Consider the following 16400-nt stretch of genomic DNA (forward strand, 5'->3'; position numbering starts at 1 on the left):
AGGATGCTGACAAGTGATCTTGGCCTCTTTGCTCATTTTACAGGCGAGGAAATTGAGGCCCAGAGATTTGCCTGAGGTCATGCAGCTGGTTAATGCCGATGCAGGACGGGGGGCTGAGCCCCTGGGTTCCATCCTGGCTTCACTTCAGAAGTCTCAGTTGTTGCCTTTTATTTTTAAGATTTTAAAATAGATTTTTAGAGAGACAGGAAGGGAGAGATAGAGAGAGAGAAAAACATTGATGTGCAAGCAGAACATCGATTGGCTGCCTCCTGTACAACCCCCATCAGGGATTGAGCCCACAACCTGGCATGTGCCTGACTGGGAAGTGAACCAGCAACCCTTCGCTGCATGGGACAACACTCACCCAACTGAGCCACGCCAGCCAGGGCGAGACCTCAGGACTTTAATTTATAAAATGGGGACAACTTTCTGGCCCCACAGAATCATCAAGAAGCTGTAACATGTTCCTTTCTCTTGTTTGGGTAGCTGTCTCTCCTGAGGTAATTTTTTTTTTTTTGGACAGTGAATTCCTAAAAGGGAGGCTGGGTAGTGGTTTAAGATAATGGATTCTGGAGCCAGCCTGTCCTGGTGTAGATCTCAGCTTTACCCCTTACTGTCTATGTAACTGTGGGAAAGTCACTTAATCTCTCTGTGCCTCCATTTCCACGTCTTTAGGATAGGGCTAATAATAGCACCTGCCTATTGGATTATAGTGAGGATTAAATGAAATAAAGCATTTTAAAGGCTCTCAAACAAAGCCCCCAGTAAATGTTAACTGCTATTATTATTATTATTATTACTATCCTTACATAACATTATATTTCCCTTTTTGCTTTGGCAGCCAGGGAACTCACCACCCAATTTGAATCTTATATTTAGGATTCCCCCCCCCCCCCCCCCCCCAGGACTTAATGGCATGCATTTCTCTTTCCCTAACATTCTCTGGCATTATTTAACTGCTTGGCTCTCCTTTCCTTTATCATCCTGATTTCTAAATATTATTGTATCATATAGTTCAGAACAACTTTGGAATTAATCACCTAAGAAAAATACAGCAATAGGTTGATTCAGACTGGCCTGATGTGGTCCAGGAAATAGGAGGTGAACTGTGTTGTTAAAACAAAAGTATAGCTAATAGTTTGTAGGGCCTGTTGTGTATCGGCTTTTGTTGCATGTACTTGGCATGCATTACCTTAAACTTCACAACCATTCTGTGAGGTAGGGCTTATTATTATCTCATTTTGAAGCTGAGGAAACCAAGGCTCATCGAGGTGGAGCGTCTCAGCCAGTGGTTGCAGCTGCAAGAGGCAGAGCCAGGATTCGGATGCGGCCCCACCTGACTCCAGAACACACACTCTTACTTCTAGGGGGTCCCTGAGCTCTTGGGGACACAGGAGGGATGATTTCAGTCAGCTGACTAGATGTGTTCTCTCTGATTAATCTTCCTCTTCTCTCCCCCTTTCCTCTGCCTTCTCTGTTTTCCGGGTGTTCCAGAGCCCATGAGGGCCCCCAAAGGCCTGGCTTCCGCTGAGATCCAGGCCCGCCAGCTGACGCTGCAGTGGGAACCACTGGGCTACAATGTGACGCGGTGCCACACCTACACCGTGTCCCTGTGCTATCACTACATCCTGGGCAGCAGCCACAACCAGACGGTGCGGGAGTGTGTGAAGATGGAGCGGGGTGTCAGCCGCTACACCATCAAGAACCTGCTGCCCTACCGGAATGTTCACGTGCGCCTCGTGCTCACTAACCCCGAGGGGCGCAAAGAAGGCAAGGAGGTCACCTTCCAGACGGACGAGGACGGTAAGATCCCCAGCCCTGATTCCCGGGCCCTCCGTGCCTCCTACAGACACCCCCTGTCTGAGACTGAAATGCATATAGGAAATTTTTTTGCTTAGGATTAAACCAACTCTATAACAACCAGTCTTGAGAGCTAATATTTATTCTCTGGAAGCCTTTGGGTTAATTGGTAGAATTTCTTCCTTAAATGTTTGGAAGAATTCAGCAGTGAAGCCATTGGGGTTTTCTTTGTGGCAGTGTTTTTACATAACAGTTGTTTTTTTTGTTTTTGTTTTTTGTTAATCCTCACCCGAGGATATTTTTCCATTGATTTTTTAGAGAGAGTGGAAGGGAGGGGAAGAGACAGACAGAAACATGGGTGTGAGAGAGACACATTGATTGGTTGCTTCCTGCACCGGCCCCAACCAGGGCAGGGGATTGAGCCTGCAACTGAGGTACGTGCTCTTGACCAGAATCGAGCCTCGGACCCTTCAGTCCATGGGCAGATGCTCTATCCACTAAGCCATACTGGCCAGGGCAACAGTTTTAATTTTAAAAATAGATTTTGGGATATTCAGATTTTTTTTTTATATTAGTTTTGGTGTACTGTGTTTTAAGGTATTTGTTCATTTTACATTTTACCTAAATTGTCAAATTTCTTGTTATATGTTGATTATAATATTCTCTTATTACATTTATTTAATGTCCATAGGGTGTATGTGATATCCCCCTTTTCATTCCTGGTATTGGTAATCCGTGTCTTCTCTCTTAGGAGGTGAACTGTGTTATTAAAACAAACTCATACCTAATTTTTTGTAGGGCCTGTTTCCTATTAGCTGTTGTCTCACATACTGTGCACACATTATCTTACATTTCACAACCATCCTAGGAGGAGGGTCTATTATTATTTCATTTTGAAGCTGAGGTCACTAAGGCTCAGAGAGGTGAATCGACTCAGCCAGTGTTTCCAGCAAATGTAGAGAAGGAAAAAGTTAACTTCTTTTTTCTTCCCACCTTAGTTTCATTGGCTGGGCCCTATCAATTGGACTGAGAAAAGACAGACTAACAAGGGAAAACGAGTTTATTACCATGTGCCTTGCACATACATGTGGGAGTGAGTGCTCAGTGATGAGTAATTCAAGGGGTGGTTAGAACTTGGGCTTATATGGCATCTTAACAAAAGAACAATGAATTTTTAGAGAAGTGACAAGACAAGGGAAAAGGACCTTTTTAGGACCAGCAAATTATGCGAAGGCAAAAATATGGGGAAACTAGATAAGGGCTAGTTAGTAAAGTTTGTGTAGGTTCTTCTAGTCTAGAGTTGTCTCAATGATTAACTTCTTTCCTTCCGGGTAGAGAGGGGAGGGGGGCACCTTTACAAGTTTATGTCCGTCTTTTAGGCAAATAGGGGAGGGCAGGGCACTTTTCTTGTATAGTCCTTACTTAACATTGTTGATAAGTTCTTGGAAACTGTGACTTTAAGTGAAACAACCTATAACACAACCAATTTTACCAGAGGCTTAATTGATATAAACAAAGTTTAAGTTCCTATGGCGTATTTCTGGTTAATGACCCCAAACGCTTCTAATATTAAACATTCAAATAAATGTAACCTATACATACGTTTTAAAATGATGATTAAAAACAAGTAAGATAATTGTTTTTCAACCCACTTATTCCAGTTCAGGGTCGAGGGAGCTGGAACTCATGGCCCAAGACAGGACCCCACCCTGGACAGGACGCCCTTCCATCACAGGGCACAGCACATGCACTCACTGGGACCATTGAGACATAGCACTCACCTCACACACACAGCTCGGGGACATGGGGAGACACAGGAATACCCAGAGAAAACCCACACGGACATGGGGAGAACAGACTCCACAAAGACAGTGGCCCCGGCCAGAAATCGATCATTTTTTTTTCTGATCAGCATTATAATGAATGATGTTGAATGAAAGGACTTTATTCAAGGACCTGCTGTATCTGTTTTTCCTCAATTCCCCTCTCAATTCAGCTCCAAATAATCCTTATGCCAAAGTGGCATATTTTGGGGTGACATACTCTGCTACCCTGAACAAATAACCTCAAGTTCAACATCAGATTACTCTGTTCTTAAAATCTTTTGACCTCTTCCCCTCTCCCCCCAAGGTATATTGTTGTGCTTTCACCCCATTCTGACCAGGCCTCACTTGGACTGCTCGGCCTTCTTCCTTTTTTCTCTGCCCCTCTCCTTTCCCTCCCTCCAGTAACTGCTCGTTATTTAACATTTTATGCTTTTCATGTAAGTATTACTATAATACTTATAGTAAGTACGCTTCTATCAAGTGGTCAGCTCAGTGAATTCTCACAGACAGCATACATCAGGATAACCCACACCCAGACCAAGAAATAGCATCACTGGTTCCTGGGAGCCCCTCCCACTCACAACCTCCCAAGAGTAACCATCATCCTGACCTGTAATGCCATAGATTAAATTCTGCTTGGCTCTGAATTTCCTATCAGTGGAAGCATACAGTGTGTATTCTTTTTATACACTGTAAAAAGACTGGCTTCTTTCTCTCAACCTTTGGCTTGAGAGATTCAGCCATGTTGCATGTACAGTTCTATAGAATTTATTCTCATTGCTAAATAGACCATTATGTGAAGATACCACGTTTATTTATCCTGTTTACTCTTGTTGGGTATTTCAGTTGTGTCCAGTGTTCAGCTATTTTAAATTGTGCTGTAAAGAAAAATCCTTGTAGATTTTTTTGGAGTAGATTTACACATTTCTGATGGGTGTGTCCATCATAGGTGCCTAGATCCAGTTTCCCCAAGTGGTTGCATCAGTGTATACTCCCACGAGCAGTTGTGTGAAAATTCCCATTGCTCTGCATCCTCACCAACACTTGGAACTGTCTTTTGCCTTGTATCATTTTGGCGATGGGGGTGGTGTTGCCTTGGCAACTGCGCATTTTCACACAGAGCACTTTGGCTTTCATTGATTGTTGCCTTGGTTTCTGCTTTCCCCTGCCCTAGGAGCTCAGCTTCCCCATAGTGGTTTATTAAGGTGTTTTTTCTAAACACAGACCATCTTCTTCCTAGAAGAAATTCCTGTGACTGCTGTTAAGATGATACATGTGAACAAGAGCAGACAAAACAAAACCAAACCATGCCCAAAAGGGTTTATGCTGAAATGTTAACAGTATTATTCTTTGGGTAATGGAATTGTAGGTGCCATTAATTTTCTTCATGCTCATTCTGATTTTCTACATTGAACATATTGTTTGTGTAATTAGAAATTTTTAGACAGGAATATATCTCTATCCATAATTCCGCCACTAATGCAGTTGTTTTCATTTCCCTGGCAAATGTTTATATTTTCTGAAAACCACTTAACTGGGTCCAAATAGGACCATTCAAACATTCTTCTCAGCTGAATGCAACCTGCACAGTAATGAAAACACCAGCTACGCTTTCTGAGTACTCACGAATAGGTTGGACCGTAGGAAATTGCTGTAAGTATATCGCATCACTGAGTTTTGGTAAGAGAGGAGTTATCATCACTCCATTTCACTGATGAGGAAACTGAGGGCTCGGGGAGGTCGAGTAATGCGAGCGTACCAGTTAGGAAACGGCAAGGCTGGAATTTGAATCCTGGTACCTGGCTACGCAGCCAGCTTCCCCCTGCCCATGCCGCCTCTCCCTCGCAGTGCCTGGTGGGATTGCGGCCGAGTCCCTGACCTTCACTCCACTGGAGGACATGATCTTCCTCAAGTGGGAGGAGCCGCAGGAACCCAATGGCCGCATCACTCAGTATGAGGTGGGTTTGGACCCCACGATAGAGAGGGCCCCCGGTGGAAGGCGGGCACGCAGCTTGGAGAGGGAGGTGCAGGGTGGGGGGACAGAAGTGATCATTGAGGTTCCTTCAGCTATGATCAGAGTCTGTGGGTTACAGGGACACGGGACCGGAAGGCAGGAGAGAGAGGTGGAGGTGCCCAGCGGCCTGGGCTAAGGGGCAGGCACAGTCCCACTGAGCGTCTCCCTTGGCCCAGCCTTATCCCGAGCTCACCTGAGCCATGATGGGTGGGAGGCTACGGGGCCAATGAGACCCTCCCTATTCCTGTGTCTGCCTACCTGCCCATCCTGCCCCAGATCAGTTACCAGAGCATCGAGTCATCAGACCCGGTGGTGAACGTGCCAGGCCCACGACGTACCATCTCCAAGCTCCGCAATGAAACCTACCACGTCTTCTCCAACCTGCACCCAGGCACCACCTATCTCTTCTCTGTGCGAGCCCGCACGGGCAAAGGCTTTGGTCAGGCGGCACTGACGGAGATCACCACCAACATCTCAGGTAAGCTCCGGACCCTGGCCTGGCCCCTTTGGAGGAGACTCAGAATTCTGGGGTTCCGTGGGCACTGGCGGGGTGTGGGGGACCTCCTGGGGGTGGTTATAGTGGGCTCCTGCTGAGAGAAAGGAACCACTTAGGGTTTGAGGTCAGGGAGAGTTAAGTCAGAGGGCTCAGGGGACTGTGGTTAGTGGAATGAGAGGGCTGAGGTCAGGGCTCAGGGAAGCTCAAGTGAGAGAGAACAAGGAGCCTAAGGCTGAAGGGGAAGAGATCTAGGGACAGGGTCCAGGAAGGTGGTGCTTACGCTCCTGTCCCCTTCCCCAGCTCCCAGCTTTGATTATGCTGACATGCCGTCGCCCCTGGGGGAGTCAGAGAACACCATCACCGTGCTGCTGAGGCCTGCCCAGGGCCGCGGTGCGCCCATCAGGTGGGAGAGCCCGGATGGAGGGGCGGGAGGTCAGGGCCATAGGGAAGAGGCCCCTGCTCTGACCCAGAGCCCCCACGCAGGCCAGCTCACCCTTATCCTCCCTCTGTCTCCCACTCCGAGTTCAGCGCGTCCGGAAGAGGATGGTCTGTGATCATGGGCAGGCAGAACGCCTGTAGCCACGCCCCTCTGAGGCCATGGGTGTCTGGCGGTGATTGTCATGAGCTCTCTGGACAGTGTCCAGCCTGGAGAGGTGACCGTCCAGGCTTCTCCAGAGGCCTTCCCTCAGACACCTTGGAGAAGTGAACTCTGGGGCCTTTTTTCTTCTCAGCTTATTTCCTGGAGGGTTCTTCCCAGGGAGACACAGGGATGGGCTTTCTAGGAGGCTGGGCAGCCAGCTGGATAGCGCCATCTCTCTGGAGTGGCCGAGAACTTGGCTTCTCCATTTCCTTCTCCCCAGAAGAAGCTGGGCTGCTGGTGCCATGGTGGCTGCCTTTGCTGGGGAGAAGGTGCTGGCAACAAGTAGGTGTGTGAGAGAAAGACATGTGATGTGTGTAGGCGATGCATGGTTGTGGGTGTGGGAGTGTGTGTGTAGGTGAGAGCAGGAGGGTGTTTGTGGGGTTATGTGCACATACTCACTGCCAGCCAGACACCATGCTAGGGACATTACCTGCACGGCATCCTGTGGAGGAGTACGAGTTCCCTTATTTTACGCATCAGGAGACAGGCTCAGAGCCTAAAGAACTTGCCCCCAAGGCCGCACAGCTGGTGAGAGATAGAGCTGGGGTTCTCTCCCAGGTCTGCCTGCAAAGCCAGTACCTTTCCTTGAAGTCACAGAGCCTCCCTGCCCCTCTGGTCCATCCCCTCCTTCCACAAAGGTCTATGCACTGGGAGAGGGTGACAGCTTGTATTCGGGCAGGGGAGGGGCACGGCAAGCCCTGTCAAGAAGGTGGTGAGTTGCTCAGGTACCCGTGACACCCCGTACTTTTCCACTCCACCCTCCACTCTTTTCTCCTGCGTTGCCTCCCCCATATTTGCCACTGCGAAGCCTGTCAGAGGTGGATTCCCAGACCTTCAGGGGAGACCCAGAAAAGGGTCAGGGCATCTGAGGGGCGATTTGCCTTTTACAGGAGTCTCAGGGCCCTGATGGAGGGATTGGGAAGCCTTCTCCTTTCCTTGTCCGTGGAGGGTTCCTGTGAGCCTGCCTGCTCAGCATCCCTCTGGATTGACGATGAAGAGGCTGGGCAGAGTGGGGGAGGGGGATAGAGAAGGGAGAGGTACGACGGCTGTGCAACCTTGGGTAGGTCCCTTCACCTCTCAGAGCTCCCTTTCCTGATCTGCATAATGGCTAATACTGATTATCATCATCTCCTGGTGGGACTCAGGGCCAGGCGAGGCCTGAATTCAGCCTGGCAATTGGAGGCAGAGAGGGGCCTGGGCTGGTATTTGCAATGCACTAGTGACAGGGAATGACCCTGTGTGGCCCAAATCCCAGGATGTTGGGGTGATTCCCCCACAACTTGGAAGCTCAAAAGAAACAGCTGGAGAGCAAGGCAAAGGCATTTCTACTTCCCAGAGCGCAGGCTGTCAGTGTGGGGTGTCACACGCCAAGACGTGATCAAGGCTGTGACTGGAAATATTTAAATTTGTCAGTATGTATTCATTTAGTTACTCTTGGCTTTGTTCCACAGAGGATTTGGAGGAGCTCACAGCAAAAGGCCATTCAGTAAAGTGATACAAATAAAAAGAAATACACAAGTCGGGACCAGGAGACACAGATCAGAGGGAATACAGACCAGGGAACATTATCAGCCATTAGGACCGTGAGACGTCTGGCTCAGAGCTATAAACTCCGGCGGCCTCTGGTTGGGAGGGTATTTGGGGTGTAGGGTTAGTGTGTCCTTGTTTGCTTGCTCAGTGACAATCTCCCCAACAGGAAGTCACTTCCAGGAAGACTAGATCCCCAGGTGCCTAGCACAGTCTGAGCTCAGTAACCATCTTCTGAATGAATGAATGAATGAATGAATGCATCTAGTCTAACTCTAGTTTAAGAGGCTCAGAAGGGAGCCCATGGTGATGACTGTGGAGCCTGAGGTTATGGTTCTGGCTCTGGAGGACACTTTGAGGAGTCTGGGTGGGGCTTGAGGGCTTGGCTCACCTGAGCAGGGTCCTCATTCAGCCTCAATCACAGCAATAACAGCTGATAGGCATTGGCTGCTTGCTAAACCGTGCCTCCTTCCTCACACCTTCCTCCTGGAACAGGCCTGTGATAACTCCCATTCTACAGAGGGTGAAACTGAGGCGGGGGCGGGGGTTAAATGACTTGCCCAGCTAGCAAGAGGCAGAGCCGAGATTAGCCCCAAGCGGGGCCTGACCCCAAAGCCCATGCCATCAGCCCCAGATAGCTCCCCCTGACCTCGCCCGCTCTCCCCTCCCTCCAGTGTGTACCAGGTGATCGTGCAGGAGGAGCGGCCGCGGAGGCTGCGGCGGGAGCCAGGCGGCCAGGACTGCTTCCCGGTGCCGCTGACCTTCGACGCCGCGCTGGCCCGCGGCCTGGTGCACTACTTCGGGGCTGAACTGGCGGCCAGCAGTCTGCCCGAGGCCATGCCCTTCACCGTGGGCGACAACCAGACCTATCGCGGCTTCTGGAACCCACCGCTTGAGCCCAGGAAAGCTTACCTCATCTACTTCCAGGCAACAAGCCACCTGAAGGGGGTGAGCGACAGGCCGGGGCTGTTGGGGGGCAGACTGTTGGGGGATGCCTAGGAGCAGGTGGCCACGGAGGCCAGAGACCCCTCCAGGCCCCGCCCCTTCTCCTGATTCCCGCCCCCTCTATCGACCCCTGCCCTCCTATAGCCCCTTCCTCGCTCCCCGAACTCCGCCCCTCGCCTGAGCCCCGCCCTCCCTCGGAGCCCCGGACCTCCCCAAGCCCCTCCTTCTCCTGGAGCCCCGCCCCCTCATAAGCCCCGCCCACCCTTCGGATCCCAGGCTCTGCAACTCCAGCACTTCCCTCTTCCCGAGCCCCCCCCCCCCCACACTCCTTTTTATTCAAGCCCCCAGTCTAGTCCCTGTCCCCTCCCTGAGGCCCTGGTCCTCAATCTGGGGCTCCTCTCTCCCCAGAGGGGTCCTTCTCAGGTTCCTGCTTTCACCAGACCTCGAGGCCTAGAACCCGCCTCCTCTTTGAAGCCCCGCTCTTCTCCAGGCCCCTCCCTCCCGGATCTCTCCTTCCCAGGCCTGCCCCTTCTAACCAGATGCCTGGACCCAGGCCCTGCCCTGGTCCCAATGCCTTTCTTAAGGCCTTGCCCGATTTGCAGGCCTCTCCCCTCCTAGTTCCCCCAGGCCCTCCTGCCGGTGGGGTGTCTTTAGTTACAGTCCACACCAGACAAGCCCTGACCAGGCCCAGGACATGTGTCCGAGGTTTCCTCCTGGGGAGGGTCAGGCCTGGGCTTCCGAAGTGCTGAGACCCCCATCTGTGCCTCCAGGAGACCCGGCTGAATTGCATCCGGATCGCCAGGAAAGGTAAGTCCTGCCGGGTGGGTGGGTTTCTCACCTGCTGGGCTTTGGGAGCTGGACCCCGAGCACCAGGGCTGTGGGATCAGAGGGGGGTGGTCCAGGCCCTCTGGGGTCAGGAAACATGTTCCTTCTTGGCCCAAGGGCAGCAGGGATAACCCCTTCCTTCCCCTCGCTCCTCCTGGTCACAGAAGGGGCCTTAGTAAGGGCTTGGAACAGGCCTGTGGACGGGCAGCCATTATGGTTGGGCCATGGGAGTGATGGATGCTGGGTACTAGCTCTGGGTTCTTATTTGCCCCCTTTCCTGTGGTGGGGACAGGGCGGACCCTCCTGTGTGGGGACCGTCTCTGCTCCCAGATAGGAAGTGTGGCTGGTTCCCCATCCTGAGATGCCCTAATCACACCCTAGGTACATAATTATCTCCTCCTGTCACCTCCCAGGAGGGCCAGAAGGTGGGTCTGAAGGTCCCAGGCATCCCCTGTAGGTTGGGGGGCCTGGAGAAGGCAGAGAGGAGATGGGAGCTATTCCTGATAGGGGAACGGTGCAGGTAAATCCTCTGACACGGGATGCAGAAGGTGTGAGGGGCGGCGAGGAGACACGTTGAGGAGGGGCAGTTGTCTCTGTGCATGTGTGTTTGTGCAGCCCGGTGCCTTCCTTGTGGCTCAGACCGAGGGGTAGGTGGTCCCTGTCTTCCCCTCTGATCCTTTGTCCTGCTTTGCTCTCCCCAGCTGCCTGCAAGGAAAGCAAGCGGCCCCTGGAGGTGTCCCAGAGATCAGAGGAGATGGGGCTCATCTTGGGCATCTGTGCGGGGGGACTTGCCGTCCTCATCCTCCTCTTGGGGGCCATCATTATCATCATCCGCAAGGGGTGAGTGAGGCTGTGCCCTGGCCCATCCGTGGCTCCTTCCCTGGTGGGCATAGAGGAGGCATGGCTAGGGCTGGAGCTGGCAGGGCAGCCGCCTGGCGGGTGTGTGGAGGGCTGCCAGCCTAGGCATCAGGCCTGTGGATGGACCCAAGCCGGGTGGTGGGAAGCCAGAGACTCCGAAAATGGAGCTGCCCCTAAGCAGCTTGGCTGGAGCCTGGGTCTGGCTGGTGCCAGGTGCCACTATCCAGGAAAGCAGTGCCTGCTGCCAAGGAGCTGTGCTGGGCCCGCCTGTGCCCGCTGGGCTGTTCAAGTGCAGAAAGTGTAGAGATGACATAATTTTGAATCCCCGGCCCCCTGCAGACCTCCTGCCAATTTGTGACTTGTCTGCCCTGGGTTGTGGTGTTGACCTTGAGTAGTGGGGGGGGTGGAGTGGGAGGGGTGTGTTTGTGTGTGTGCTCATTCCCCTTCAAAACAAGGACCCTGAGCCTCCCTCTCCTTGGGCTCAGCTTGCCCTGGACCCTGTTATATTGATCCCCTAGAAGTCCTCTTGGGCCCATGACTCAGAGAAGACCTCCCTATGGCCCCTACCATTCCCTAGGCCTCAGAGGTCCAGCCTCGTATTTGTGAGGGCTGTGTGTCTAGTGCATTTGGCAGTGGGCAGCATGAATCCCCGCACATCTTAGAAGAGTTCTGGAGTTTCATAACCCAGGATTTGGGATTCTAAGAATCTCAGAATTTAGAATTGTAGAAGCTCAGAGCCCAGAAAGTGAGATGCGAGACAGTTCAAGGACATCCATTCTAGTGGGTTTTAAATCTTTTTAAAACAACAGAACGTGTCTTCAGAACATCAAATAAACCTCCCCTGGGAGTCCAGTACATGGAGCCGCTAAAGCTGAGTCTCTCTTTGGAGCCCAATGGGGGCTTCTGAGACTGCTCCCCTCCTACCTCACCCCCCACAGGCAGCCCCAGGACACTGTTCTGCATGCATCTTAATTGAGGAATGGAGATGCTCAGGCCCAGAGGGGTCATGAACCTGCCCAAGGTCATCCAGGGAACCAGAGTCAGAGCCCACTCCACCGGCTCTCCACCTGGGCTCTGGCTCCTGCAGCCCCAGCTGCTGCCAGGCTGGGCGCACATGGATGAGTTGGTGCTGGGTCTCTGGGCTGCCAGGAGCAGATAAGCGGGATCCAGGGAGATGAGGGAGAATTGGCCAGGGCCCCCTTGCCGGAGGCCAGGCACCAGCCTGGAGAGATTCTTCCAGAGAGTCTGGGGTAGGACATGCCAGCAGTGGGGTGGTGGCATGGGGGGGGTGGGGTGGGGGGTGGCCTGCCCAGGGCATTAGGCTTGATTTTTCCCTGGCCTGCTTTCCACATAGCTTCGAGATACAAAATATTTTTAAAGCACCATTTGTTTAGTAGTTACTCTGTGTCAGGAGCATCTCAAATATCACATTAGTTATTGAGTACCTACTGTGTGCCAGGCACTATCTGGCTCGGGATACGTGAGAGAACATTTCCTTCTTGGATCCTGACTTACGAAGAGGGTCTTACTCCCTTTTCATGATGAGGAAATTGTAATTGAGTGACTTGCCCATGTCACTTGACTGATAAGTGGCAGGGTCTGATTTGAGCACAGGCCTGACTACAAAGCCTGAGCACCCCTCGTGGGCAGGGATATGAAGGGTCTCACCACACTGGGCGCAGTCGATGCAGTAAGTGGCAAGTCCCTGTGCTTCTCCCCAGCAGGGGACTTGGGAGTTCACTCTGGGTGGGGGCTGGGATCTGGGACAGATGGAGAGGGGTGTAAGGAGGGGTCAGATATTAGGGGGTTGCATGTGATATTTGAGACTCTAAAACATCTATTCTCAAAGAGAGAGGATGGGCAAAGTGGGGGACGTCACCCATCCCTGCGGAGAAAGCATTGGGTCCAGGAGACATTGAGCCAGAGATGCTGCCAGGCCTCACTAGGAAATCCTCAGTTTATGCAGCTGCTACCCCATAAACCCTTCAGGCAACCCCAGAAGCCGCCAGCATCTCCTTTCCTCTAAAAGCCATTTAGTCCCATTCTATAGCATGTCACTACCCCCGCCTCTCTCCTGCCCCGCAACCGTTCTACCTGGCCTTCAGGGTGCATTGTGCTCCTCAGGGGTCCTCCAGTCTGTACTGTGGGGTGTCAAGTGTCAGAGCAGTTTTGGCAGGGATGGGGGTATTCAGATCAACTTGGGGTACAAATGTAATGGACAGATTAGGACTTTGCTGTGGGAGGGCAGATACTCAGTCACTGCCCTGTGCACTCTTGTTGGAAGAAGGCCGCTGGGGGTGGGGGATTATGGGAGACAGTCAGGGCCAGCTGGGAAGAGGTGTCAGATGCTCCATCCGGTCCTGCCTGCATGGACAGTGAAACTGGCGGAATCTGCCCCGGGACTCCAGAGCTGGGGCTGCCGGGAGGCCTGGCCTACCCCAGACCCCACACTCCAGACCCCAGAGTTCAGGTTGGGTCAGATCCCTTTGCTCTGCCTCTAGAGCCCCTTCCCCTTCCCTTTGCAGCACTTTCTTTTCCTTGCACTTTTCATTTATTTACTTGCATTGCTTTACTCGATGTTCATCTTCCCTGCTGATTGAGCTCTGAGAGGACAGAGAAAGTTCTGGAAAGTTCTTGGCTGTGCATCCCCCAGGGAAGAGCCAAACCCGTGTTTCCTGCTGCTTAAACCTCACAACAGCCCCGGGGGTGGAAGGGTGGGGGTGGGGGTATTATTACCATGACTTGTTTAGAGGAGGAATGAAAGCTCATAGAGGTGCAGATGTTTTAGTTTCCCTTATTTATGGATTTCTCATTCAATGAATTATTTATCCAGGGGTTATAATGTGCTGGACACTGTCCTGGGCCCCCGTGATCCAGCTGTGGGCAGGATCCTCTTGTGCTTTGTAGTTAGTGGGGAGCCTTGCATTAAATTAGAAGAAGCACAAATGGATAATTACGAATTGTGAAACGAGCAGGGTGCCTGGGTTGGGAACAGAGAGAGGGATTGTGGGGAGTGGTCAGGGAAGGTCCTTTCAAAGTAATGACCTTTTAGGGAGACTAGAAGAATGCTATTCTACCACCCCCTCCTTCAGGGCCTCTGTCACCAGCCGCAGGGCCCTGGACCCTCCCCTCTGTTGCTAGGATGGGTGAAACATGCTGGGTGACCTGGAGCCAAGCTCCGGACCTTGCTGACCCTCAGTCTCCCGCCCTCCTCTCTCCTTCCCTTCCCCTAATCTGCAGGATTTCCTTGTGAAAGGCCATTCGTTGGGGTTTCTGCTGATGGGTGATGTGCGGGCAGGTGAATGGAGGCCCCTGGATGTGGCCTCAGGAGGGAGCTAGTTCTGGGGCAGGGTCCTGACCCTGCGCTGGACTCCACTAGAGACCCCCAGAGAGTCTTGGGAAGACCATGGCTGTCTGAGACTGAGCCTCCCCGTCTGCCTCCTCTCTGTGCTCTGTGGTCATGGCAGGGCTCTTGACCCAAGCTGTGCTTTGGGTGCCCATGAAGGGCGACCTTGCTCCTGTAATGGACCCCACACCCAGGGGCAGTCGGGTGGGTGAGGGGCCCCCAAGGTTTGCCCTTGATCCCTCTCCACCCTGCCCCAGCCACTGTTTCCCTCCGAGACATAGGTGTATGCCAAGGACTGTCACCTCTCAGGGATAGAGAGGCCTGCAGGTGCGAGGGGGATTGGGACTGAGGGTGGGGGGCTGAATGCAGAGGTGAGTATAGTTACCTTGAGTGTGTGAGTGGGGGATGTCATGTGTGTGGGTGTACACATATGTGTGTGTATTGGTGAATATGTGTCTGTGTATCTATCTCAGTGTGTGTGTTTAAATATGTGTGTCTGTGCATGTGAGTCCATGTCTGCATTTGTGAGTGCATGTAGTGTCTGTGTGTTTCTATGTGTGTATCCATCTGAGTGTGTAGGCCTCCATGTGGGTGTGCACGTATGCACATTTCCCTCTGTGTATGCGTGTGTGAATGACTGAGAGCCTGCTTCCCCCAGGTGCTTTCCCCAGCCCCTTCGCACTCGAGTAGCTGACCCAGGGAAGGTTTTGGAAGGGACTTGGGTGCTGGTCCTAAATAATAGAGCCTGGCCAGCCCACTCCCCAGTCTGGAAAGCACTCAGCTCCTCCCTGCTGGCTGGGCGCTGCCCTGGGCCCAGCCTTGTGGGCGGACCTTGGGCCCAACTGTGCTTTTCTCTTTGCACGCTGCCAGGAGAGACCACTATGCGTACTCCTACTACCCGTAAGTAGCTCCACGGGCCTGGGCCCTGGCCCCTCCGTGGGAGCCCCTGCCCCATCCCCTCCAGCTGGGCTTGGGCTCCCACACCCTCTCCATGGCCACCTCTGTCTCTGAGCTTCCCTCCTCTGTCTGACTCTCCTCTCTGTGTTGACCTCCTCACGTGGAGGTCACATGCACTGGCTTTGTAGTCAGAGTCTCAGGTTCAGACCTGGCTCTGCTGGGTCACCCCAGCTAGTCACTTACCCCCTGAGCCACGTGACCTTTCACCCCTGAGGCAGCCCCTTGTGTTCCTGAGCCATTCCTGCTGGTCAGACCACGTCTGTGTCAGGAAGGTCCTCACACAGGCCGCTCTGGGTCCACCACCGTGTGTGCATGTGGGGGGCAGGCCGGTGCCCACACTGGCAGCTCTCCACACGCTGCAGACAGCACTCAGGTCACCAGGGGCCCCTTCTTAGCTGGGTGGCCCCAGGCTCCTCAGGCCCACCGTTTCCTGGGAGCTTCCTCTGGGCTCAGTTCTTTACACAGAATCCTCACACCAACCCTGAGGAGTAGGAAGTAGGATCCCATTTTACTGATGAGCAAACTGAGGCTGATAGAGGTTAAGGGGCCTGTCAGAGGCCACAGAGCTGGGGTTACCACCCAGGCCTCTGTCTGATGCCACAGCCTTCTGATGCCGCTCTGTCATCTGTTTCTGTCTTACCTGATTCTACAAGCCTTCACACTCCCCCCACTATTGCTTGTTCTCCCTCCTTGCAGAGCAGGCTCAGATGGTCCTGGGCCAGCCCAGAGGATGGTGGTCTCTCACCTCCTCCTCCCTGGACCCTGTACTTGCATCGACATCACCCAATGTCACCCTGGCTTTTCCAGCAGCCACACCCCCATCAACTCTCGCAGCCTCCCGCTCAGCTTTCACAGGAACCCCTGACAAGGCTGCTCTCCCTCTACCTGTGCACTTAATTTTTAACTTAAGTGCACAACTTTTCCGAGTGTCCATATTACATTCCATCTGCTTAGTCCCACCCTGAGATCAGCAGGAGGCCGGCCGTGTTCGATGTCCCTCCCGGGTTCTGTCCCCTGTGGACCTGGTTGGTTGGTGTTGGCAGTTCTTCCAAGTAGGCCAGGAGGCCGGGCTCAGACCCTGTGGTTCACACTGGAGACCCCTCCTAGGCCAGTGTCCACTCGTGATGGGGCCTCCTTGGGCACCACTGTTCAGCCAGGTTGACTGG

The 16400-nt window shown here is 52.9% G+C and overlaps 1 protein-coding gene across 3 annotated transcripts in view; it reads left to right on the forward strand.

Annotated features, from left to right (window-relative positions):
* The window catches only part of PTPRU (protein tyrosine phosphatase receptor type U), an 80854-nt gene that overhangs the window by 31370 nt on the left and 33084 nt on the right, over nt 1-16400 (forward strand). For 2 of the 3 annotated variants that reach the window (XM_070404563.1, XM_070404564.1), the window contains exons 8-15: nt 1495-1803; nt 5475-5584; nt 5917-6118; nt 6437-6539; nt 8978-9251; nt 10019-10055; nt 10775-10913; nt 15148-15177. In XM_070404563.1, the coding sequence (XP_070260664.1) occupies nt 1495-1803; nt 5475-5584; nt 5917-6118; nt 6437-6539; nt 8978-9251; nt 10019-10055; nt 10775-10913; nt 15148-15177 (1204 nt within the window). The remainder of the gene's footprint in view (nt 1-1494; nt 1804-5474; nt 5585-5916; nt 6119-6436; nt 6540-8977; nt 9252-10018; nt 10056-10774; nt 10914-15147; nt 15178-16400) is intronic. The other variant, XM_070404565.1, reaches the window with a different exon arrangement.

Source organism: Myotis yumanensis, unplaced genomic scaffold, assembly GCF_028538775.1.
Source record: "Myotis yumanensis isolate MYYU_CA2020_CCGP unplaced genomic scaffold, mMyoYum1.0.hap1 SCAF_2, whole genome shotgun sequence".
In the NCBI taxonomy this organism is placed as follows: domain Eukaryota; kingdom Metazoa; phylum Chordata; class Mammalia; order Chiroptera; family Vespertilionidae; genus Myotis; species Myotis yumanensis.